We start from the raw sequence: 27,259 nt of genomic DNA, 5'->3' as shown, positions 1-27,259 counted from the left end.
TTGCACACAGCAGGCGGCAAACATTCTAATTGCTGTTAAGTACATTTGGTGTAATATGTTGGAGGAAAATGTAGTCGTTGAATCAGTTAAGCATGAACACACATGCTCACGGGCAGACTGCAAGTTTGCACACAGACACACTCACCGAAGTGGTTTAGTCACAGAGACAAAATCTCACACAGAAAAAGAGGCGGCCTCTTGTAGACATTAGCAGCCCATGGGTCCAGCCATGGTTCAATCTCATAAACAACGGCCCCGACAAATTGTGCTCAACCTCATAGGCTCCTGTCTGCCCGCTCCTCTCTGAGTTCATTTGCAGTCAAGATGCAACGCTATTTGCTATTTATAACATAGATTGTGCTGCAGTCACCGGGATTTGTAACCTGAAGCAGAAGACATTTAATCTATGTAACAGGAGTAAAGCCCAATGGGAACTCAATGTCATAGCTATTTTATCCTACTAAGTATTACAGCCACACATGCCTGCTTCTCTTACTAGATTAAAAACTCCTTGTAGTCAGGCAGCATGTCTTGTTCATTTTCGCATTCCTCAAGCTCTTAGCCATGTGTCTACCACATAGCAAATAAGCAATCGCTATTTGTTGAACTAAAATGAAGATTCTTCCCAAAAATCAGAATGAAAAAGAACAGATGAAAAGGGATCTTCAAGATCATCTTATGTCATGGAAAATTATATTAGTGGGTTTCAGGTGCTAAACCTTACCAGGAGAGGCACAGTGATAAAGCTTGTTGACTCCCAAATCACAGCTGAAATGCAAAACTAAAAAATATATATATATATATATATTTATGATAATCCAATCCTGGGTTGATTTCCATTTATATTGCTGAAACCATTTAAGGTCTTCCAGTCAAGTGTGAAATAATTCATTTAGTGTTGGTGCAAAAGAACTTTTTAAAAATCTGAAAACTCTTAGCTAGATAAATAATTTACCTATAATGAAGAGAAAGGCATATTGTGGTTACCTAACTATTCTGATTAAAAGGAAGTCACTAGCTTAACCATACATAGGGCCCAGTTTCAAAGCACTTAAGTATAAGGTTGCAATGTCTGAAACTGCCATATCTAGTCAAATATCAGCAATGTCATATGGCTCAGCCAAATACAATGAAAACACTCAAAGTACCAAACTAAATCAACTGAACACAATTTGATATATTAGCTATTTTGTAAGAACTTTTAATGGACATTTGCTTAAAAAGGAGTTCCATCTGTTGATTATCCAAATACAAAGACTACCAATTCAGATAAGATGTGACCTCCATCATCAAAATTCCTAAGTAAAAGAAAGAAATGTGACGTCCAGGTCAGATGAGTCACTAAAGCAAAAACCCAAAAGAAAGAACAAGTCTGTGATGGAAAAATCACTTCCAAGTTCCTGGGAACATGGCCTTAGAGCACCAGTTATCACTCTAAATATAGCAGACACACAGGCATAGAAAATTGGTCTGATCTGTATAAGACATTAGGCTACCCTGCCAAGACTGGGAGAAAACAGCAGATCTATCTAATACATATAAACAATCAAACCCAAGAGAGGCAGCAAAAATGGGGAGACAAACAAACATGTACCAAAAGAAAGAACAGGAAAAATCTCCAGAAGAAAATAATAAAATGCAGACAAGCAATCTATCAGATACAGAGTTTGAAACACTAGTTATAAGGATGCTCAAGAAACTTAGTGAGCACTTCAACAAAGAGATAGTATGCATAAAAAAAAGGACAGAGATCATAAAAAAGAACCAGACAAAAATGAATCATATAATAACTAAAGTGAAGAATATACTAGAAGGTATCAACAGCAGAGCAAATAAAGTAAAGGATCAAATCAGGGATTTGGGAGACAAGGTAGTGAAAACACCCAATCACAGAAAAAAAAAAGAATAAGGATAGTTTAAGGGACCTCTGGGACAACTATCAAGCATAATAACATTCACATCATAGGGGTTATCAGAAGGAGAATGAAAAGAGCAAGGGATTGAGAACCTATTTGAAGAAATAATGACTGAAAACTATCCTAGCCTGGTGAAGAAAACAGATATACAAATCCAGGAAGTGCAAAGAGTCTCAAACAAGGTGAACCCAAAGAGGTCCATATCAAGATACATCACAATTAAAATGCCAAAGGTTAAAGACAATGAGAGAATCTTAAAAGCAGCAAGAGAAAGACAACTAGTTACCTACAAGAGAGCTCCCATAACACTGTCAGCAGATTTTTCAACAGAAATTTTGCAGGCCAGAAGGGATTGGAAAGAAATGTTCAAAGGGATGAAAAGCAAGAACATACAACCAAAACTATTCTACCTAGCAAGGTTATCATTTAAAATTGAAGGAGAAATAAAGAGCTTCACAGACAAGAAAGAGCTAAACTAGTTCATCAGCAAAAAAACAGTATTACAAGAAATATTAAGGTATTTCTTTAAGAAAAAGAAGGAATAAAAGAACATGAATATTAATAATATAATGGTAATAACTATGTACCTCCCAATAGTCAATTTAAATGTAAAAGGATAAAATGCTCTAATCAAAAGACACAGGGTACCTGAATAGATAAGAAAATAAGACCCGTCCATATGCTGTCTACAAGAGACAAACTTCAAATTGAGAGACACATCAGACTGAAAGTAAAGGAATAAAAAAAGATATTTCATGCAAATGAAAATGAATAAAAAAGGCTGGTTTAGCAATACTTACACCAGACAAAATAGACTACAACAAAGCCTATCATAAGAGACTAAGAAGGGCATTACATAATGATAAAGAGATCTATCCATCAGGAGGATATAACCCTTGTAAACATTTATACACCCAACATAGGGGTGCTAAATTTATAAAGCAAATATTATAGACATAAAGAGAGGAATCAACAGTAATGCAATCATGGTAAGGGACTTGAACACTGCGTTGACATCAATAGGTACATCTTCCAGACAGAAAATCAAAAAGGAAACAGCTTTAAATGACACATTCAATTAGATGAATTTAATTGATATTTTTAGAGCATTTTACCCCAAAGCAGCAGAATATACATTCTTTTTAAGTAGACATAATACATTTTCCAGGATAGACCACACATTATGCCACAACATAAGTCTCAATAAATTTAAGAAGACTGAAATCATATCAAGCAACTTCACTAACCACAATGTTATGAAAATATAAATCAATTACAAGATCAAAAAGACTGAAAAACACACAAAACGTGGAGGCTAAATAACATATTTCTAAACAGTGAATGATATCAAGAAAGAAGTTAAAGGATAACTTGAGACAATGAAAATAAAAACACAACTACCCAAAATTTATGGGACACAGCAAAAGCAGTCCTAAGAGAAAAGTTCATAGCATTATAGGCTTACCTCAAGAAACAAGTAAAATAATCTAATTTCACACCTAAAAGAACTAGACAAAAAACAACAAACAAACCCCAAAGTCAATAGAAGAAAGGAAATAATGAAGAACAGGATGAAAATAAACAAAACAGAGTTTTAAAAAAAAAATACAGCCCTGGCTGGTTTGGCTCAGCAGTTAGAACGTCGGCCTGTGGTCCGGGGAGACCCGGGTTCGGTTTCCGCTAAGGGCACATACCTCGGTTGCAGTTTGTCCCTGGCCCTGGTTGGATTGTGTGGGTGGCAGCCACTCGATGTGTCCCTTTCACGTTGATGTTTCTCTCTCTCTCTCTTCCTCTCTCTCCCTCCCACTCTATCTGAACAAAATATCAAAAATAAAAAATAAATAAATAAAATACAAAATATCAATGAAACCAAGATAGAAAGAGAAGGAGAGAAAAACAGAGAGAGAGAGAGAGAGAGAGAGAGAGAGAGAGAGAGAGAGAAACATCGATGTGTCACATCCACACAACCTCGACCAGGGCCGGGGATGAACCACAACCGAGGTAGAATCAAAACTGGGTCTCATTGGTCCACAGGCCGATGCTCTAACTGCTGAGCCAAACTGGCCAGGGCTTTCTGTTTATTTCTGATTCAGTCTTGGAAGATTGCATGTTTCTAGGAATTTATCAATTTCTTCCAGATTGTCGAATTTATTGGCCTAATTGTTTGTAGTATTTCCTTATAATTTTTTATATTTCTGTGGTGTCAATTATCACTTCTCTTATCTTTCTGATTTTATTTATTTGGGTCCTCTCCCTTTTTATCTTGAGTGTCTCTTTACAAATTTGGCAGTCTTGTTTATCTTTTCAAAGAACTAGCTCTTGGTAGAGGACCTTTATAGACATTTCTTCAAAGAGGACATACAGGTGGCCAATAAACATATGAAAAGATGCTCAAAATCACTAATCATTAGAGAAATGCAAGTTAAAAACCACAATGAGATATCACTTCACACTTGTCAGAATGGCTACCATCAATGAATCAACAAACAATTGTTGGTGAGGATTCAGAGAAAAGAGAACCCTTGTGCACTGTTGGTGGGATTGCAAATTGGTGCAGCCACCATAGAATACAGTATGGAGGTCTTTCAAAAAATTAAAAATAAAACTACCTATGACCCAGCAATTCAACTTCTGGGCACATATCTGAAGAAATCCAAAATACTAATTTGAAAAGATATATACATCCCAACGTTCACTGCAGCATTATTTACAATAGTCAAGACATGGAAGCAATCCAAGTTCCCATCAATAGATAATTGGATAAAGAAGAAATGGTACAGCTTATTTTGTTCATTATATTCCACAAATAAGTGAGAGATGAACAAAATAGACCCAGTGACACAAAAGTAGGGAACAGATTGACAAACTTCACAGGGAGAGGGTATGGGAGGCAGGAAGAGATAAACCAAAGAGTTTATATGCATATATACATAACCAGTGGACACAGGCAATTGTACTGTGAAGGTGGAGGATATGGGGTGGGAGCAGGGAGGAGGATGTCAATGGGGGAAAAAGGAGAGACATCTATAACAAAAATAAATAAAAATAAAAATTTTAATGAAAGAAGAAATGGTACATATATTCAATGGAATACTACTCAGCTATAAAAAATTAAAAAAAGGATGCACTCTTACCATTTGTGACAATGTGGATGGACCCAGAAAGTATTATGCTAAGTGAGGTAAGTCAGACAGAGAAATATCAGTACCATGTGATTTCACTTACATGTGGAATATAAAGAACAAAATAAATGAACAGACAGAAACAGACTCATAGATATGGAAAAAAACTGAGGGTTACCAGATGTGAGAGAGGTTAGGGTGCTGGGTAAAAAAAGGTGAAGGGATTAAGAAGTACAAATTGACAGTTACAAAATAGTTTTAGGGATGTAAAGTATAACATAAAGAATACAGTCAGTAATACTGTAATAACTATTTATGGTGCCAGGTAGGTACTAGAATTATCAGGAGGATCATTTTGTAAATTTTATAAACGTCTGATCACTATGCTGTTCACCTGAAATTAACATAAAATATTAAATGTCAAAAAAAGTTCATAATTTTGTAAAGGTATTAGCCCAAATAAACTTGGATGGATATATTTTTAAAAAGCGTTTCTGATAGAAGTTATTGGTGACCAATATATTCTTGTTGAATTAATACATAAATGAATGACACATTGGGTCCCATAAATATCATGTGAGTTATCCAAAGTCTCCAAAATTCCTGGTTTGCAGTGCTATCACCAATAGTATGTAGTTGTTCCTATATCTGATTTTATAGTCTTTACCATGTATACCAGTGATTCTCAAACTTGAAGATCATAAGAACCATCTGAGGTGGCATTTGAACTCCATATTCCTGGGTCCCACTTCCAGAGATGTTAATCTAGTCTATATAGGCTAACGCCTAAGTATCTGTAGTACAAGTGCCTCAAGGGATTTTGATACAGTTGCTTCTCTGATGTAGGTAAATATTCCCATCAGTATAAACCCTAAATCTAGTACCTCCCAATTTAAATCAGCATGAACAGCCCTGGCCAGTTTGGCTCAGCGTTAGAGCGTCGGCCCGCGGTCCAGAGAGACCCAGGTTCAGTTCCCACTAATGGCATGTATCTCAGTTGCAATTTGTCCCCGGCCCTGGTTGGGTCGTGCAGGTGGCAGCCACTCGATGTGTCCCTTTCGTGTCGATGTTTCTCTTTCTCTCTCTTCCTCTCTCTCCCTCCCACTCTATCTAAACAAAAAATGTCCTCAGGTGAGGATAAAAAAAAATCAGCATGAACATTTTGGGCTCCATAAATCCAAACCTCACAGCACAGTCTCCAAAATACTAATAAATAATGTCTAAAGTAAAATTACAGCATTATTATAAGACAGAGAAGTTCTAAAGCTTCAAAAGTAAAAAAAGCAGGGTTTGTGATCATGACACCACAAACATGTATAATTCAAGCCAGACAGCATTAAATGCAACAAATTAAATATAACAAAGGTCATTTTTATGCTAAAAGTCACAGTTCACAATGAAGATACAAGTTTTCATATCAATGCACCAAATAATATAGCAAACATCATTGTGAATCAATACACAAGATACCATAAAACACAGGCAGAACTCCCAATAATAGGAAATATTAACACCCTACTCTTAGTATGAGCAAATAAAAGAGGCAATCAGTAAAAATACGAAAAACTTTAATGACATAATCAATAAGAAAAAACTTATAGATATGCACTAAATTTTACTTCCAGAAAATAGATAATACCCCTTCTTCTCAACCTCAGGGGAAGAGTTGTAAAAAACCATCACAAGGGAACATCAATACATTTCAGAAAACAGAAATATTACCAACAATACTCTTTGATCGCAATGTAACAAAATTAAAAAGTATTAATTTTTTAAAAGCTATCCACCTGGAAATTTGAAAAGAAAAAAAAAAACCTACTAAACAAATCTTGAGTCCAGGGTAAATACAAACAAAAATTAAAGAGTTTCTAAAAAATAATGATATTAAAAATACCACACAAAATAATTAGTTGGAAATAATTAGTCGGAAACGTTCAAGCAATAAGAATACTAAAAGACTTCCCTGGCCAGTTTGGCTCAGCGGTTAGAGCCTCGGCCTGAGGTCCAGAGAGACCCGGGTTCAGTTCCCGCTAAGGGCACGTATCTCGGTTGCAGTTTGTCCCCGGCCCTGGTTGGTCGTGCGGGTGGCAGCCACTCGGTGTGTCCCTTTCACATCAATGTTTCTCTCTCTCTCTCTCTCTCTTCCTCTCTCTCCCTCCCACTCTGTCTGAACAAAAAATGGAAAAATGTCCTCGCGTGAGGATTAAAAAAAAAAAAGAAGAATACTAAAAGACTTAAAAACTTCTAGCAATAAAAATACTTACAGTTCATTAACAGCTCAGACAGCTAGACAAAGAACAAGGTAAACCAAAAGGAAATACCAGGAAGGAAATAACAAATATCAAAACAGGAATTAATGAGTTAGCAAACAGAAAAACATACGATCTAATTAATAAAACAAAAGTTTAGTTTTTTAAAGGGTAATTAAGAAAATAAGGCAAAGTAAGTTCAGCTAATTTAATTGGGGGAGAAAGGATAAAACAAATATATAAAATAAAAAAAATCAAAGGCAAATTAAGCATTGAAACAAGATTTTTTTTAAAACAAAAGAGAATCTAATTTGCAGATGTCTGTGCAAATAAATTTGAAAGCCTATATGAAACACACAATTCCCTAGGGACAGACGTTTTACAAAGCTTGACCTCATTACAGACAGAAACCATTATCAGCCCTATTTCCCCAGAATAGAAAAGAAAACATCAAGGAATTACTGCATTAAAAAATCACCACAACTAGACGGTTTTACAGGTCAATTCTACCACACTTTCAAAGACCAGGTAGCAACAATGCTCCATAAGCTGTTCCAAGTACTGAAAAGGAAAGAAAACCTCCTAGTTCATTTCATAATGTATTGATACCTAAACCTCTTAAGGACAGTACAAAAAAGAGAGAATGGATTACAAATATTGATGCAAAAGTTCTACATAAAATGTTAGTGAATATCACATTAAGAAAATAATACACTATGACCTGGTGGAATTTACTGAAAGGATGCAAATTTGGTTCAACACTAGGAAACCCGATAATGTAACACAATATAAATAGATGTGGGAAGAAGAAATCGATGGCTATCTGTATAGATAACTGAAAATACTGAAAAACCTTCAACAAATTCAACTCTTCCTAACAAAACAAAACAAAAGCCTCAAGAAAATAGGAATTAATGGATACTTTCTTAACAAGGTAAATATAGCCAGCCAGCTTTCTCCTTAACAGGAAAACACTAGAGGCATTTCTATTAAGGTCAGGAACAAGACAAGGGTGTGTACTTACTCTACTAATTCAACACTGTACTGGAGGGGGTCAGGAAATGCAACTGACTACCAGACAGATACCTCCTTTAACTGAGTGATCAACATTAATACCATCAGTAATGAGACAAACAGATCCCACGTGTGTCCTTGTCAGCTGCACTGAGATGAACAAATCGCTCTTGTAGTATTCTGCGCCATAGCATAACCTGAATCTAATTCTGAAAAAATAGATAAATCCACATTGAGAGACATTTTTCAAAATAACCAAACCATAGTCTTCAAAAATGTCAATGTCATAAAAGACAAAGAAATACTAAAGGACTGTTCCAAAACAAAAGAAAAGAAATCGTAACAATGAATACAATACATGTTCTAGGACTTTCTTTTTGTATTATGCACATGAGTGAGACAATTGGTGAAATATGAATAAGGTCTGCAAATAGGTAATGTTATCACGTTGTACTGTGGTTATGCAAGAGAATATCCTTGTTCTTAGGATGTACAAAGTGAAGTATTTAGAGGGAAAGGGGCATCTTGCCTGCAACTTATTCTCAAACAATTCAGGGAAAAAATCTGTGTATATGGAGAGATAAAAATATTGTAAAATGTTAGCATTTGGGTAAAGGGTAGGTAGAATTCTTGCAACTTTTCTGTAAGTCTGAAGTTATGTCAAAATGAAATTTTAAAAATGAGCAATGATGAAAACAATAAACTCCTTTGATTCTCAGAGCTCTCAGCTACAACCCTATGACTTCTCCCTTCACAATAAAATCTGTCAAGAGCAGTCAATTTGCTCTCTCCATCCCCCCCGCCCGTCATTCATTCCTTAACCAACCTGTCGAGATTGTGTACCCTTGTGAGATCATCAATGACCCTCCTGCTGCCAGACCCACTGCACACCTCCTCTGGCATCTCGGTGCCACTCCGGGCTAGTGACCACACCTTTCTGGAACAGTCTCCTCTTCTGGATTCCATGTCAGAACATGTCCCTGGATTTCTTCCTCCTTCATTAGCTGTTCCTTCTGCACATCTTTTACCGAATTCCTCTTTGCCGTCTCTGCTCTAAGTGTTAGCGGGGTATAGCACTTAATTCTGGGTCCGGCCTCATCTCCGGCTCTACTTAGTGATCTCAGCTTCTACGGCTGCTTCTATGCTGACATCTCCAAAGGTGTTACATCCAGCCCCAACCTCTCTCCTGAGTTCCAAATTCACAAGTCAGTCAGTCGCTTATTTATATCCCCAACTGCATGACTGTAAGTCAAATCAAACTTAACACGTCCAAAGTAGAATTCTTTTTTCTTTCTTTATTGATTTCAGAAAGAGAAGAGGGAGAGAGAGAAACAGCCATGTGAGAGAGAAACATCGATCAGCTGATCAGCTGCCTCCTGCATTCCCCTCACTGGGGATTGAGCCCACAACCCTGGCATGTGCCCTGACTGGGTATTGAACTGGGACATCTCAGTGCATGGGACAACGCTCAATCCAGTGAGCCACACCAGCCAGGCTAAATTCCAACTTCTTTATCACTGCATGCAGCTCTGCATAATCTGGTTCTTACCTACCTTACTGTCCTCCTCAAACCTTTTGCCAGTATCTCCTAGCAGCTCCCAAATAAAACCAAGCTCATTCCAAATTCAGGGCTTCTCTAAGGACTGTTCTTCCCTTCAGGGGAGAGTTTCTGCTGGCCCATCCTCACCTGCTCTTCTTCCTACTGGCCTTTCTCTAAAGTACAACCCCACTGCCAGTTACTCTAAAGTGAGCACCCTGTTTATTTACTTTAAAGCACTTATCACAATCTATCACCATGGACTTCTTTCCAGTTTACTATGTCTCCCTGGATCATCTCCGCACCTAGCACAGTACCTGGTACATGGCAGTGGATCACTAAGTAGTCACTGAGTGAAATCAATAAATCCAAATGAGTACAGAGACTAGACCACACACACCTGTTGTAACTCCCAAAGTACACGCCCATGGCTATCTACGTAGCCCGTGAAAATGTTTGTTGAAATCAATTAACTAATACATTTTCTCTAAGCCACAATTTATGCCTACACAAGAATTCTCATCAGACTTTGTAAGACAAAAGCAATGGCTCTAATCCTGCCACCAAGTTGCAGATATTTATTAAGAATTACGTTGGACCCTGGCCAGTTTGGCTCAGCAGTTAGAGCGTTGGCCTGCGGTCCAGAGAGACCTGGGTTCGGTTCCCGCTAAGGGCACGTACCTCGGTTACAGATTGTCCCCGGCCCTGGTTGGTCGTGCGGGTGGCAGCCACTCAATGTGTCCTTTCTCTTCCTCTCTCTCCCTCCCACTCTATCTGAACAAAAAATGGAAAAATGTCCTCGGGTGAGGATTAAAAAAAAAAAAAGAATTACGTTGGCCCTGGCTGATTTGGCTCAGCAGTTGAAGCGCCGGCCCTTGGCCCTAAGAGTTGCAGGTTTGATTCCAGTCAAGGGCATGTAACTTGGTTGCAGTTTGTCCCCGGCCCTGGTCGGGGTTGTGCAGGAGGCAACCGATCAATGTGTCTTTCTCATATCAATATTTCTCTTTCTCTCTCTCTCTCTCTATCCATCTCCCCCCCCCCCACTCTGTCTGAAAATAAATGGAAAAATATACTCGGGTGAGGATTTAAAAAGAAAAAAAGAAAAAATAATTATGTTGGGGGCTGGGTGAAAAAGGTGAATGGATTAAGCAAAAATAAACAAACAAAAAAAACAACTCGTAGGCAGACAACAGTATGGTGATTACCAAAAGGAAAGGAGGGTAGAAGGAGGTAGAAGAGGGTAAAAGGGGGATAAATGGTGATGGAAGGAGACTTGACTTGGCGTGGCGGACACATAATACAATATACAGATGATGTATTATAGAATTGTACACCTGAAACCTATATAACTTTATTCATCAGTCACCCCAATAAATTCAATAAAAATTAATTTCCTTTAATTAAAAAAAGAATTATGTAGCTAGGAGAGCACGGCTGAAGACTCATCTTATTTCTGCTCATCAGATGTTGCTTAAGCAGATGCACCTGCAAAGTGGGACTATAGTCACTGTGATGAAGATAAGCAGTAGCTTATTTAACTTCTTCAAGGTCATGTTATGAATGGGACTGTGCTACTAAAAAATTCATTTGTGTCCATATAACATTTGAGAGTTATAAAGAGCTCAATATTATGATCAAGGGTCAAGCATACAGCAAGGTGCTGCCCACGAAGGTGTATCACGTTACTGCATCATCACAAAGGTACCATTAAAGGAATTTTCATGGAATAATAATTTGCAGTACACCTACTTGAAGCAATTCTGTATTTATTTATTCTATTGAATTATTTATGTTATTCATAATGAAATGAAACTCGAACAGCATTGGTTCCATTGCATTTTTCTTTGCTTTCATTTGGTTTGCTGCATATGACTATTTTTATGCAAATGAGGTTATGATGACATTAAACATTTTCTACTGATTTTCCAAGAACAAATATGTTCGCTCCATATGCCACCGTCTTCTTTTTCGTGCATCCATCCTCAAAGCTCTGTTGGCTGATCAGACTTTCTTCTAAATTAGCTCCAAGGGCATTCCATCTGTAATACTGATGAGCCTGTCCCCCTCTGCAGTGCCCATGTAGTGCTCCCATTAATACCTGAATTGAGCCCATTCAACCAGAATCCTTATTTCTCCCCCAGCTCTTCCAGTGCTGTGAATCTCACAGGGTCACCAGGTGTCGTGGCACTCGCCTGCTCCGCCACGGAGCTAGGGCAGCGAAGAACTCCACGCATGACAAGAAGGCCTCGTGATGCAGAGACCTGTGCCTCTATTGTTTATACCAGGGCTAAGAAACAACTGTTTTCAGGACAAATCAGAGTGGAATTAGCCTACTCTGGGCATATGTCGGCTAGCTTGGGCTTTCTTATAGGGTGTGTGTGTGTGTGTGTGTGTGTGTGTGTGTGTTTTAATTTAGATGCACTACTAGAGTGAGGGACAGTGGAACTGGGCAGGCACAGTAATCCCCTAGAAATATATAGGTTGCTGGTTCCAAGTCTAGAGTCTCCAGTAACCAGCATGATAGACATTTTGGATCACTAGTTGAAGTGACCTGTTCTCCTACAGTTCGAAAGTGCCTACAATCCTTACAGAAAGCATCCAAGGGCTACAAAAGCAAGGACAACCAATTATGTGAATTCCAACACTGGTTTGAATGAAGGTTATAAATCAAGAGTCCCATTTTCCATAAGCATATCTACACTGGGGGAATGTGATTTGGGGGAACGTGAATTTGGAACTCAGTGACCCTGGAGGTTGTGAACAGGCCACGGAACAGATCCACCTGCATAGATAAGACAAGTTTCGCACTGGTTTCTATCCACTGATTTCAAGTTCCTCATGCACGAAATTGAATCTTGTCCAGAACGCTATCCAGAACAGAAGCGGAGGGGTCTCTTTTCTGTGGCTTCACTTCAATGCATTTCGATGAGCATCCACTCAGGTCCCAGTGAAAGACTGGACTAATTTTGTCAATTCATAAACTTTGAGGTCCAGGCTGACACTGCCTCTAGCAGGAAGCAGGAATCGTTTCTTAAAAATCAGCAAAGTCTCTGACCCCCACTGCGCTGATGGTGCCTCTCATACTGCAAATAGTACCTTGGCTCCATATTTAACTTTCTGTTCCACACCTCTGTGTTTGAGACACCCCAGACAGCTGTCAACCCTTTCATGGGTATTATAAAATTCTAAAAGGCAAATAATTCAAAGTGAGGTTGATTTTTGTTAACTTTCATTGGGTAAATAAATGGATGCAACGTGAGAATGCAGGACAGGAAGGAACAGGTGGGGAGAGAGGGAATGACACAATCTGAACCACCACCAACAACGGACAGGAACTTCTCCAAGTGTGGGAACTCCTGCCCTGTCCTGACCCCCGTCTTCTCTTCGACCTGCCTTCATACCCGAAGATTCTCAGAAGATGGTGGGGCCAGAGGATGCTCACATTTTAAAATTAAGAATCACCCAGGGAGCTAGGAAAAATACAGAGTTACAGCTTCTGTTCTGGTCTACCAGCACTGTGGCACAGTGGACAGAGACATCTGTAACCAGCAGCCCTGCTGATTTCAATGCAAGGCCCCTACCTCCTAAAACACGACAGACTCACTAGTCATCCATCTTGTGAAACAGCCAGGTCACCTGGGGAGCTTATTAATAATTTAACACCGGCGCTTGGGCCCCACTCCTGGAGATTCTGGTTCGCTCACTCTGGGGTAGAGTCTGGGCACCCCACTCTTAAATGCTCGCCGGCTGATTTCAATGCGCAGCTGAGGCTGTGCGTTGTTGGTGTAGGAAGATGAGATGTTTTTCCTCAAGAAGGGACGCGAGCCCTACAGCAGCTTCTACCTTTCACTTTCGCAACTTCTGACACCTTTACCCAAAGAACATGCCGTGCCCCTTTGAGTAATCATATTTATTCCAGGATTCACATCTTTCCACAGAAGGCAGGAAATAACAATAAAAACTAAGCCATTCACCTCTTGACTATAACAGCTGGGGATATTGAGACAAGAGCATTTGATTGAGACAACAGAGACCTGCTGCCCAGGTCCCTGCAAGATGCAGGAGCATGCCCGGCCGGTGTGGCTCGGTGGTTGAGCGTGGACCCATGCACCAAGAGGTCGCCAGTCTGATTCCCGGTCAGGACACATGCCCAGGTTGTGGGCCCGATCCCCAGTGGGGGGCACGCAGGAGGCGGCCAATCGATGTTCTTTCTCATTGATGTTTCTATCTCTCTCTCCCTCTCCCTAAAATCAATAAAAGAAAAATTATTAAAAAAAAAAAAAAAAAACATGCAGGAGCAGTCCCTCCGCCCCTCCCAGCCGCCCCCACCCAAGCTTTAGAGGTGCAGTCAAGCCCACACCAAAAGTCTCAAACACCCGAACTTCACTGAGTCCACGGGCATTCTGCAGACCAGCAGAGCCGGCCAGTGCCCAATCTGTCAAACCCGCCCTAACCTTTCAGAGCTTCTCAACACACAGAATTCATTCAGAGAAAGTGGCCAAGACTTCACACCTACATTTTTAGAAAGCCCCGGAGACCTCCCTTTAAGAAATATGCTATAATGGGCTTTTTAATATTCAGCCCTGTTCATGGAAAAGTTATTTCCGTATGTGGAAAAAATCATTTCAATCTGCGAAAAAGTAAGAAAATACACCGCACTGTGTCTTTGGTCTGACCACTGTTGATGATGGTTAAGAAAGCATTAAGCCCTGGCCGGTTTGGCTCAGTGGTTAGAGCGTCGGCCTGCGGTCCAGACAGACCCGGGTTTGGTTCCCGCTAAGGGCACGTACCTTGGTTGCAGTTTGTCCCTGGTCCTGGTTGGGTTGTGCGGGTGGCAACCACTCGATGTGTCCCTTTCACGTCGATGTTTCTCTCTCTCTTTCTCCCTCCCACTCTATCTGAACAAAAAATGGAACAATGTCCATGGATGAGGATAAAAAAAAAAAAAGAAAGAAAGCATCGGGAGAGAGTGAGTCCCCTCCCCACCCCGCTTTCCCACGTGCCCCTGCCCTCCGGATACCTGACTGACCTCCTTCCTAAGTAAGATATAAGGAATCTCAAAGCCGAACCTTCTGATCCCTCCCAGAAGAGCCTGAGGAGGCGAACGTGCCCTTCCTAGGCACTTACCCCAGCCCAGGGTCTGCCTCAGGCCGGGTGCCCCGGATTTCTGTGCCAAGGGGGGGACAAGACATGATAATGACCCGAGAGCCAAGTTTTCCCTGTGAGTGAGACACAGAGTATAACCCACTTTTCAGGGACACACTTTCCTGCAGGTCCTTCAGCCCATGCAGCCGGTCTCGAGGATAAGGGGACTGTGTGGCCAAGGATGTCCACCAATAACTGCAGCTAATGCTCACTGTTCACAGCCATCAGTACAGGAGAAGGGCCGAGACGAGGCCACGCAGTTCACATGGAACCATTACTCCCACGACAGTTCCATGAAGTAGATTAGCAGCATTTTACATACGAGGAAACCGAGGCACAGAAAGGTTACACAACTCGCCCAGGGTCGCCCAGCCAGGAAGAGGAGGAGCTGGGATTAGAGCAGAGAGTTCCAAGCCCACGCTCTTGACCTCCATGGAAAGCGCTCTCATTAGGTTTTGGGGTGACCCAGACATGCTCTTCAGACATAGGGAACGCACAGATGCGGGATCAACGTGCGCCCACACATACTTCCGGAATTATCGTCCCCACATATCGAAAGGGAGGGCACCCTTACTTGCATATTTCCCTTCACCCCACAGCTGGTGAAGACCAGCTGTGAGGGAAGAAGTCCCCCCTGGTTGTGCCTCTAGGTAAAATCAACTCTACAGTAAGGCGTTTCCTAAACCTGACAGCAGATTTTGAAATTTACTTTTCCTGACTTTTACAAAAGTACTCGATCCCTTAAAGAGGGTTTCAACCATAGCCCTGGCCATTTTGGCTGAGGTTAGAGTGTCAGCCTGCGGACCAATGAGTCGCGGGTTCGATTCCAGTCAAGGCACATATACCTTGGTTGCGGTTCATCCCCGGCCCTGGTCGGGTCATGCGGGAGGCAGCCAGTCGATGTGGCTCTATCACATCAATGTTTCTCTCTGTCTCTCTCTCTCCCTCCCTCCCACTCTATCCGATGATAAATAGAAAAATATCCTCAGGTGAGGAATAAAAACAAAAACAACAACAAAAAAGAGGGTTTCAACCATATTACACTACATACTAGGCAACCTTAATGGGCATCAGTTCATCAAATCCAAGTCCCAGCCGCTGTGGGAGTGGAATCCTGTTACAGCTGGGGGGGGGGGGCAGTAAAAGGACCAAGAGAAGCGACTAAGGAAGTACACGTACATGTACACACACACACACACACACACACACGCACGGACACACACAATCCTCCGAGACTGTCCTGTCTCTAAGACTCAGAATTTCTTTTTCCTCTGGTAATACCAGTGCGGAGTAGAAGGCTCCAGTCCACAGACGGGGAAGGATAGGCAGGGCCCCTGGTGGCGGGGGAGACACACAGGCCCTGCAGACACACACACAGAGCTGGGTTTGAATCTGAGCACCAGCACTTACTACCTGTGTGACCTCGGGCAGGTTGCTCAACCTTTCCAAACCCCCACCCCCTTTCCTCATTTATGAAACAGAGATGGCAACAGCTACTTCAGAGAGCAGTTAAATTTAAACGAGATCAATAAAACATGCAGCACAGTGACAAACACATAAAAGGCAGTCAATAAAAGGGAATAATTACTGTGGTGAGTGATTCAGACACACTCCCAAGCATACACCTATTTATTATTTCAACCAACAAGCAATTATTAAATAGCTACCCTCTGTGCCGACCTCTGGGAAAGAGAAAGCTGAACACAGGACCTTGGCCATCTTTAGGGGGCTTTTGTTCTACATGAAAGCCAACCTATGAGACACAGGACATCTATCGCCCAAGGAATGATTCAGAAAACAAACCAACAACAAACACCCAGTCACAGCGTCAATTATCAGATGTCCCCCTTTTATGGGGGAGGGAGAACTTGAGTTGAGTCTTGACCCATGAGTAGATTCCTTCCATTGTAACACCGTAACTCACATACGCACACAACTCATACACACACACAGACTCAGCCTAAAATACCCACTGGGCACAGATGATTCCCAACTTTCCACGGCCAGCCCAGGAATCGTTCCTGACCTCCAGACCCAAACATGCGGCTGCCCGCTGGACACGACCTGAAGATGGTCCACAGACACCCCACGCTGCCTGTGTCTCAAAGCAGACACGGTCGGAATATAACAGATTAGAGTTTGTGGCAATAAAGGGAAGAGGAGACTTTCTGAGTGAAGTAAAATGAATTCCAAAGAAACTTGACATCGGGATTTATAAGCAGGAGGCCAAAGGAGAAATTGAAGATAACAGTAGTAGAAACTGCCCATAAATTCCCCACACAGTCTGGAAGGAGGAGGCAAGCCATAAAATGTGTTCAGGGACCTCCGCGGTGGCTGTAATACACAGACAGATTTCAGGGCTGCTAGGGGTCCCTCCTCCGCATTACGAGATAATTGGGTAAGCACATAATTAATATGCCATTATATGATAGAGGATGGAATATCTCAGCACGGGGAAGAGGTGGGGGTTACGGAGCCTTGACTGGCTTCTGGTGTCACCAAATGTTTAACCTTCTCGCTTGCACACACAGAGCCAAATAATGAATGAAGCTGGACAGATTCGTCTCATGTTGTGACCTCGAGAAACCCTTCACCATGGGGAACCCTGGGCAGACAGAACTGCCGCCTTCCCCATAGAACATGTATGTCTACAGGGGTCTCTCTCCTGGTTAAGGAAGTCACTTCCACTTTGACTCCCAAGCTAGAAACTCCTGGATGCACCCACTTTGTCCATATTCAAGTACTTGCCTCATTTTGCTAGTCCTCGGAAAATTTTTCTTGAATCTAGCCATTCTGCTCCATCTCTTCTTAGTCCTTGGTTTGTTACAGAAAGAGAATGGCCGTGAAAGCCAGCTGATCATTATAAAACACTCGCCCGCCATCAGAAGTCCCTCTCCTCTCCATGGGTCAGTGCCCCACACAGAGCTGATGCAGGGCAAACGGCGGGTAGAGGGAGGAGAGACGTATCTTTTTTATTTTTTATATGTTGGGTTTTTTTAAAAATTTTTCCTTTATTGTTTAGAAAGAGAGGAAGGGGGAGAGAGAGAGAGAGACGGAAACATCGATGACAGAGAACATCAACTGGCCACCTCCTGCACGGCCCCACTGGGGATTTGGCCCACAACCTGGGCATGTGCCCTGACCGGGAATGGAACCAGCGACCTCTTGGTGCCTAGGTCGATGCTCAACCACTGAGCCATACCAGCCAGGAGAAGAGACATATCTTTAGCCATCCCGTCAGTAGCCTTTATGTCCTCTAACCTATCCCCCACATTCCTCCCACACTCAGGCATCATTTTTTTAAATCGGAGGATAACAATAATACCGTCTTGCCTGACACCCTCCTTTGGCGTCCACTGAAACCATAAGGTCCCCACTTAACACAGCCTGGCACATGAGGAGCTTTGTGGGGCTCCTCCCCGCCCCAATCTCTTCCACAATGCACTCTGGAAACTCTGAGCTCAGCCAAGATTTTGTGCTGCTCCCCGAACCCCCAAATCCAAGAACGTTTCCAGTCCTCCTCCTGCACATGCTCTTTTCTCTCTCAAATGCCCTGCGTTCTCTTTAGAGGAAAAATGTCCCCTCACCCTTAACACGAAGGCCACCCCTGTGCTTCCCCGGCCCCCCCAGCACGCCAATGCCTGTCTAGTGACGACGCCCTGGGAGGAAGCCCAGGCGCCTGCTTCTCTCCCGGCTGCCAGCACAGTGCCTGGCGGATTGGACATTTCAGTCAAAAGTCATTTTTAACAATTAAAAAAAAAAAGAAGGAAAGAAAAGAATATAGTCCAAAGGAAGAGCATAGAGCCTAGGAGACAAGCCCACTCACACATATCAAAAGCATAAAAAGCATTACCTTTAGCATCTCCAAATAAGAGAAAGAAGAATATTTACAAAATTTTTTTTGAAAAAGCCGCTTTGAAACAGTATGGGCAAGCATTTTAAACAAAAGCCACAGACCCTGCACTCGCAGAGTAAGCTCTGGGCGGGCGGAGGAGATCCGAGCGTCACGGAACAGCCGCTGAATGGAACATCTGTAAGTACCTGAGGGATGCTACCTTCCGCAGCTTCGAAGCAACGAAGAAAGGACAATGGAGAGACTGACAGTTTGGGATTCTTACACATTTAAAATATCTGTCCAGTGGAAGCAAAAAAATCACAGAATTAAAGAGAAAGGAAAAAACAGCAGTTTGGAACCCATTTGCATAAACTATGACAAGCAAATGGTTAATCCCATAACTACCTAAAAATTCATTCCTATTAGCAAGAGAAACAATTTCCTCAAGAGCAGTCTAATAACAAAACAGTAAGAATTAAAGCACCATGAGGTTTTGCGTCACATCTGCAATAGAATAAGCCAATTTAAATCTGTTAGATGTGGAAGAGCTTTTGCGGGGGCTTCCCCAGAAGGATCTTGCCCATTGGGGGAGAATTCCTCCTGGGCTTGGACTGAGGGGGAAGAAGGAGTTGCTGCTCTGGCCCGACAGCTGCCTCCCCTCACATCCGAGGGGCTCCCATAAACAAAGTGCTGCTTCTACAGGCAAGGTTTTTCCCACACTTGGGTGGCAAGGACTACTTTGAAATTAAAAAGGTTAATTTGGGCCCTGGCCGGTTTGGCTCAGCGGTTAGAGCATCGGCCTGCAGTCCGGAGAGACCCGGGTTCGGTTCCCGCTAAGGGCACGTACCTCGGTTGCAGTTTGTCCCCGGCCCTGGTTGGTCGTGCGGGTGGCAGCCACTCGATGTGCCTCTTTCACGGCGATGTTTCTCTCTCTCTCTCTCTCTCTTCCTCTCTCTCCCTCCCACTCTATCTGTGCAAAAAATGGAAAAATGTCCTCGGGTGAGGATAAAAAAAAAAAAAAAAAGGTTAATTTGGTAATGTCTGCCGTGAAGCCACAACCGACAGTGGTGACCCTGGTGATCATGTACGGCCCGTGGGCAAGCTGTCCAATTAATCTCTAATTCCACCTTCAAATTCCAAATGTGGCCCTGTCCTTCCACCTAGATCTCCAGCTTTCTTCTACCCTCCTTCCACCCTTCTTACCTTGTGCTTAATATTTTGGGACAGATTTACATTTATTGCTTAATTAAACTTTTGTTTTATTAACACCAAGCATATATAGTCTCCTCTCCACTGTCTAATCTCCATTTCTAAAATAACAATGAATGTGCTACTATTTCTTGACGTTTAAAGTTTAGACACTTTCCATTGGTTTTCTGTATCTAAAAATGAATATTCGATTTTCTTACACCACCCACCTCACACACACATTTCGCCCCCTCCCTCTTCCAATACAGTTATACTATAATTTGTAGTTAAATAAATATCCATTATTCACATTTGTATGACAATAGTGTTCACAGCTGAGTCACAGAGTGTATGGAATTTCAATTCCTTTCTTGAGGAACTTGTTTTGTTGTGTAGGTAATAATTGCTTTTACACAAGCCTTTTTGTTTCTGTGTCTAACACTAATCCAGTCTCAAGCTTTCTGAAAGAATGGTTTTAAAAATCTTGCAAAGGCAACAAAAGAAAAGAATAAACAAGTGGGACTACATCAAACTAAAAAGCTTCTACACAGCAAATGAAACCATCAACAAAATTAAAAGGCAACCTAATGAATGGAAGAAACTATTTGCAAATCAGATATCTGATAAGGGGGTTAATTTCCAAAATACATTAAAAAGCTCATACAACTCAATAGCAAAAAATATATATCTTATTTAAAAATTAGCAGAGAATCTGAATGTTTCCAAAGGAGACATACAGATGGCCAACAGGTACATGAAAAAATGCTCAGCTGTCACTAATCATCAGGGAAATGCAAATCAAAACCACAATGAGATATCACTTCACATCTGTTAGAATAGCTGTCATCAAAAAGACAAGAAATAATAAGTGTTGGCAAGGATGTGGAGGAAAAGGGAACCCTTGGGCCATGTTGGTGGGAATATAAACTGGTGCAGCCACAATGAAAAACAGTTTAAATTTCTTCAAAAAGTAAAAAATAGAACTACCACATGACCCAGAAATTCCACTTCTGGGTATTTACTGAAAGAAATCCAAACCACTAATTCAAAAATATATATGCACCTCCATGTATTACAGCATTATTTACAATAGCCAGATGGAAACCTAAGTGTCCACAGAGAGATGAACAAATAAAGAATATGTGATACACACACACACACACACAAACACCCAAATGCATACACATGCACACAATGAAATACTATTCAGCCTTAAAAAGAATAAAAATTTGCCACTTGCGACAACATGGATAGATCTTGAGGGCATTATACTAGGTGATATAAGTCAAAGACAAATACCATATAATCTCACTTATATGAGGAGTCTGACAACAGCAACAAACAATCTCATATACACAGAGAAAAAGATTGGTGGTTGCCAGAGGTGTGGGGTGGATGAGTGGGAGAAATGGGTGAAGAGATTTAAAAGATACAAATTTCCAAATATAAAACAAGTAAGTCATGGGGTAGCAATGTCCACCATGGTGACTACAGTTAATAGTACTGTATTGCATATTTGCAAGTTGCTAAAAAAGTAGATCTTAAAGTTCCCATTACAAGAAAAAAAAAGTCTATAACTATGTATGGTGATGGATTTTAACTAGACTTATTGTGGTGATCATTTTGCAATGTTGACAAATATCAAATCTATATATCATATGTCTGAAAAAATATAATGTATGTCAATTATACCTCAATAAAATAATAATTTTAAAAATCTTAACACAGTTAAAAATACTAAGTAATCAAATAATTCTATCCCCTGCCCCCCTTTTGACACATACCCCCTATAGCCCTCTATCCTCCTGTTCTAATGTGAAATGGCTGATTTCTCGGCTGATATAGCTGTCACCCTGGAATGCTTCTGGACAGCCCTTCATCATCTTTCTGGGATCTGTTTTAAATTCTCTTGTTTGAATGTCCTGTTTCCTCAATCCTGTTGTCATTCTTTTTCTTACTTTACTCCCTTGTTTTACTGGAGCATATCCTTGAGTAGCTTCCTGTAAACAGATGCAGGGAAGGTAAACTTGTTGAGACCCTGTGTAAATGTAAGGTATTTACTTTGTGCTTGCTCTTGACACAAACTATTCTATGGCTAACTATAAATTTCTAAGTTGAAAGTAATGCATTTAACTTGTCTCCTAGTTTTTAATGTTGCTACTGAGAAATCCCATACGAACTATATTTGAGCTGTTTTTCTCTCTGAAAGCTTTTAGGACTTCCTCCTCATCCATGCTGTTCTAAAATTATAAATTTACATTTCTTAATCTGAAGTTAATATTTTTTCCTTTCATTTATCATGTAAGTGTTGGGTGGGACTTTCCAATCTGAAAGTTCTATAGTTCTGGGAAATTTTCTTATATCATTTGTTTAATGATTTTCTTTTCTGTTTTCTCTGTTCTCTTTCTGACATTCCTATTAGTTGATGTTGAACCTGCTGGACTGATTTAATTCTTTTTAAGTCTTTCCTCTCCTACTTTTACATTTTTTTCTATCTTCCAGAAGAGTTCCTCAATGCTGTCTTTCAACCTTTTATCAAATTATTTTTTCTATCTCATTTATAACTTCTAAGATTTTTTTCATTCTCTAATTATTACTTTAACATAGCACTTGCCTCTTGTTTTGTGAATAAAACAACCATTGCAAGATATCTCTATGTCATGAATTATAAAGTTTGTAGTCTCTGTTTCCTCCAAATGTGTTTTCTGTTGCTGTTGCTAAGGCCTTTTGTAACAGAGACTCTCCTGAGATGTGCAGGGATCCTCACTTTCCTTTCTTATTTTAGAGTAAAACAGCTACATGTAGTTGGATGGAGCTTGACGACAGGCACAACTCACTAACAGTTAATGAGCAGAACCCAACCATTTGGGGCTAGACCCCCAACTCCCAGATCTACTGGCCTTCTTCTTAGTCTAGATGGCTTCCTCAGAGTGGCTTCTTCAAACACTTGACTAAGAAGATAGAAAAGCCTTGAAGGGTAATGAGGCTAAGGGTGTTCCTATTTAGTATGCAGCCTTATCCCCTGTCCTAGGCTACACCTTATAAACTAAAACCCAGAGCTCACCTTCACCGAAGAGTAAACCTCCCATATTCCACCAGGTAGAAAAGGCCAGACTCTGGTTGTACAGAGCTGGGGAAAGGATCCAAAGAGGCAACGGCAATTCTTCTATTCAAATCTATTTCCCAGCCATCAGAAGTATCCAGAACCTCCCCTTCCTGGGTCTCTGGTGTTCTGAGGTATGACAGGGCCACATTCTCCTGCTCGCACCACCGCTCTCCACCATATTCAGGAGATTGGGTCTCAGCCTCATTCCATTTGCCGTCAGTTACCTTTCATCCGTCCTCTTTCCAGCTTCTAAAACTTTGTAGGTGACCCTTCCCCGCTGCCATTGTCCATTTAGTTGTCCCTTGTAGGCTGCCATCCTCTCTAGCCCTTTACTATTATATTATTAACATTTCAGGAGCAACCAGAAATAAGTGGTATGCTCAAGCCACCATGCTACACAGCAGAGTACTGTGGAGCTATACATTTTTCCCTGAGCACACCCTGTTTTCATTTACACCCCTAACTCTGATCTTGGTGTTTCCCTGCCTGGTCTGCCCCTATCTCTCTCCTTCTTCAATTTTCCAACCGTTATTGGTCCTTCAAAATTAAGCTCAGGCACCACCTTCAGCAGGAATCTTTCCCAGATCTTCCTGAACATGCTATGCATACTCTGGCCTGATACACACCATACAGACCACACTGCGCTTAATTAATCTGCCTGCACATCTGTCTCCCTCGCTAAACAAATAGTAAGTAGGCAAGAACTGTGTCTTATCCTATGTTCTGCCTCTAGTGTGGGAAAAAGCATCAGGTACATAACAGGTGCTCAGTAATATTTGTTCAACGGATCCATTTCCAGTAGCTCTGTGATGGAAGCATTTTTATTCTCATAGGAGTGAAAAAATATATGACTGTTTGTTTGCCAACATCCAAATAAGGAAGGCTAATCAAAGAGTACCAGAAAATGAAAACAGCCAGATGTTTTTGAGAGCCAAAGTCCAGGAATACAAAACAGCTTCCAACAGGGGTGATGTATGTTTTCCTAGTGATTCAAATGAATACATGCTTATTAGGCAGGGAGAGAGATTTCACAGGTTCCTCCGCCAATCATGTAATTTTAAATCCATTTAAGATAATTTTCTTTATCTCGAATTTATTTTTCTCAGTAACCAGGATACTTAACTGATTTGTACAAAACCCATTTGAAAAAGAAATAATCTGCTCTAAACAAGGGTACACTCACAGAAAACAAAAAATCTGTTTGAGAGGCCAAGGCGAACTCCTGCCTAGAAAATAGGTTTTCCTCCAGCATCTTGATTCTATGGACAATTTCTTTCCTCTATTTCACAAGAAGAAAACAAATAATTTTTAAATCAGAGCATACAGAACAAAGACCTTCCAGAAGACAATCAAGATGCAAACAAATTTTAAAAGCCAAGAATATCAGACAAAACAGCATAAGCAGAAACAGCCATAGGATGACTTTCTCACCTATCAGCTTGGCAAAATGGTTTTTAAATGGACGCACCCAGTTTTAGAAGGTCACGTAAAATTCCCAAAGGAGTACAGATTGCTACAAACTTTCTGGAGGGAAATATCACAATAAGTGTCTAGAGTCTCCAAAAATATTCCTAGAATGTGATCTAAGGATAAAGAACTTATATGCATATATGCATAACCAATGGACACAGACAATAGTGTGGGGGAGGCGGGGGCGGTGCAGGAGCAGGGAGAGGGGTCAATGGGGGGAAGAAGGGGACATCTGTAATACTTTCAACAATAAAGATAAACTTTTAAAAATGGATTATACTTTTAGAAGTATGAATTAAGAAAATAAATATCCAATCAATATACATAAAGACTTGAATGGGAAGATATTCATCAATGTGTTATTTATAATTTATAGTGAACAATTAAATAACCGAAATCCTGAACAATGGAAATAATGATCATAATAACATCAGAAAAGGCTCATGACATTATGTTAAATAAAAAAAAAAGAGATAAAACAATACATCATATGCTCATTATCTGTAGAGAATACAGACTCAAAGACAATATACTAGGATTTACCAGTTATTATCTATAAGTAACGAGATCGTGGTGATTTCTGTTTTTTTAATTGAAAACTTTTTGTATTGCAGAACTTTCTATAGGTTTTCGGGTAACATTTATAAAAATTAAAATCTTTTTTTTTTTCTTTCTTGACTTTTCTGAGAGAGAGAGGAAGTGAGAAGGAGAGAGAGATAGAAACATTGATGAGAGAGGACATCGATTGGCTGCCTCCTGCATGCCCCCCACTGGGGATCAGGCCCACAACCTGGGCATGTGTCCTGACCGGGAATTGAACTGGCGACCTCTTGATGCGTGGGTTGATGCTCGACCACTGAGCCACACCAGCCAGGCAAAAAAATTAAAATATTTTATTTAGCTAATATTTCATAATCAATGTTTTATTGCTTGTGGAGGAGACTGAGGTAGAAGCTCCCTCACTGGTTACAAACAACATGAAGAAATGGCACAGCCTGGGTTCAAGCAAGCTCCTCTGAACGGTGGAACCAGAACTTACTTGGTGGGACGATAATCCGGAATGGAACGATCCAGTGATATTTTTTCACTGAGGTAGGAATTGTAGCCATACTTTTCATGCGGTCCCTTGGCTTTCTCCTCTTCAGCTGGGGACAGGGTGGCAGGAAGACCCCCTTTGCCCCGCCCACCATAACCTTCAATGAGCCCAAGGGATTTGGATAAGCCTAGAAAAAGGAGGGGGAAAAGAAAGAATTATTTGAAAACCACCATACCAGGATATGTCATTCAAGCTCAGATCCAGCTTCAGTGGACATTTTAACATTACCTGCCACAGAAAAAAATTATGTTTCATTTCAACAGTCTTGGGAATAGGCTCTGAACACATTTACACTGCGAGGAGGGCAAGACAACCGTGAGCTGTGGGATTCGGTGCTGTTACCTAAACTCTCCCCCTTGGTGAGAACTGGGGTCTCTAAAAGAGAGTGGGGGCCTACTGGGAGAAAGGGGACACAGGAGGACACAGGAAATGGGGCAGACCGGGGCCATTACTCATGCCTGTTTTCCCCTCTCCGAGGGGCTATGACAGCAGGCCAGCTGGGCCAGGCGACGACCCACACAACGGGTAGGAGTGGTAACGGGAAAATGCCCAAATGCAGTTGTTTTTACTTCATTTGAACGAGAACGATATCCAGATCGATTTTATCATGAGTTTAAATTGTGTAACAGCCCGACACGCTTCTTTACCTAACAGTTTTATTTAAATTTCATCTAAATTGCAAAGGAAATACGAAATGCTTGAGAATAAATCACGGAGGAAAAGAAAAAAACCGTGAGGGTGGTAAATGTGCCAAACAGAGAAGGAGGCCCCGGTAACAAGCCTCACTGAGCAACTGCGGGTTCCCGGATGGTGGCAGCTTTATAACTGTTGTTGCATTAGACAATAAACAGCTTGATGGACATTTTTAAATCCTAGAGTTATGGGAGGTTTTACTGCTCGGCTAGAAAACTTTTGTTGTTAAGGGCTCTCATTCCCTTTGGCCATTTCAAATGCTCAAGGTACTCAGTACACACACACACACACACACACACACACACACAAGTATATACGCACACACACACACACAAGTATATACATACACATGTGCACACACAGGTATATACGCACACGCGCGCACACACACACACACAAGTATATACGTACATGCGCACACACACACAAGTATATATGTACACGCGCGCATACACACAAGTATATACGCACACACGCACACACACACACACACACACCGTGCAGGACTCTATGTACAAGAGTCTCACAGCTGCCACTGGCAAGCAGACCACAGACTGGGTTGTGGAAGCTCCCTCAGCCTACGGGACAGCCCACCTCACTGAGGAGGAACCACACCGCCCAGAAGGGCGTCCTCAGGCAAGTCCAAGGCCCACAGCTCTGCCCCAGTCACAGGTCCTCTAGCACATAATGGCAAGACTTGTGTTCATCGCCTTTCCTGCTTCTTTCAAAACAGGAATCTACTTTCTGTGATATCAAGATCAGAAAGTAATTAGAGATATAAAGGAGGACGGACCAGGGTTCTGGGTGTAGTCAGAGATGCAAAGGAGGACGGACCTGGGCTCCGGGTATAGTCAGAGATACAAAGGAGGACGGACCTGGGTTCCGGGT

General features: G+C 41.3%; 1 protein-coding gene across 1 annotated transcript in view; it reads right to left on the bottom strand.

Moving 5' to 3' along the window:
• GALNT17 (polypeptide N-acetylgalactosaminyltransferase 17) overlaps positions 1–27,259 on the bottom strand; it is a 433,455-nt gene that overhangs the window by 245,623 nt on the left and 160,573 nt on the right. Inside the window, exon 2 of the mRNA XM_036279727.1 lies at positions 25,622–25,817. Within this exon, the coding sequence (XP_036135620.1) occupies positions 25,622–25,817 (196 nt within the window). The remainder of the gene's footprint in view (positions 1–25,621; positions 25,818–27,259) is intronic.

The sequence above is a fragment of the Molossus molossus genome, unplaced genomic scaffold, assembly GCF_014108415.1.
Source record: "Molossus molossus isolate mMolMol1 unplaced genomic scaffold, mMolMol1.p scaffold_m16_p_3, whole genome shotgun sequence".
Classification (NCBI taxonomy): domain Eukaryota; kingdom Metazoa; phylum Chordata; class Mammalia; order Chiroptera; family Molossidae; genus Molossus; species Molossus molossus.
The sequence above is the reverse complement of the archived record's forward strand: the minus strand, read 5'-3'. Positions and strand labels throughout refer to the sequence as shown.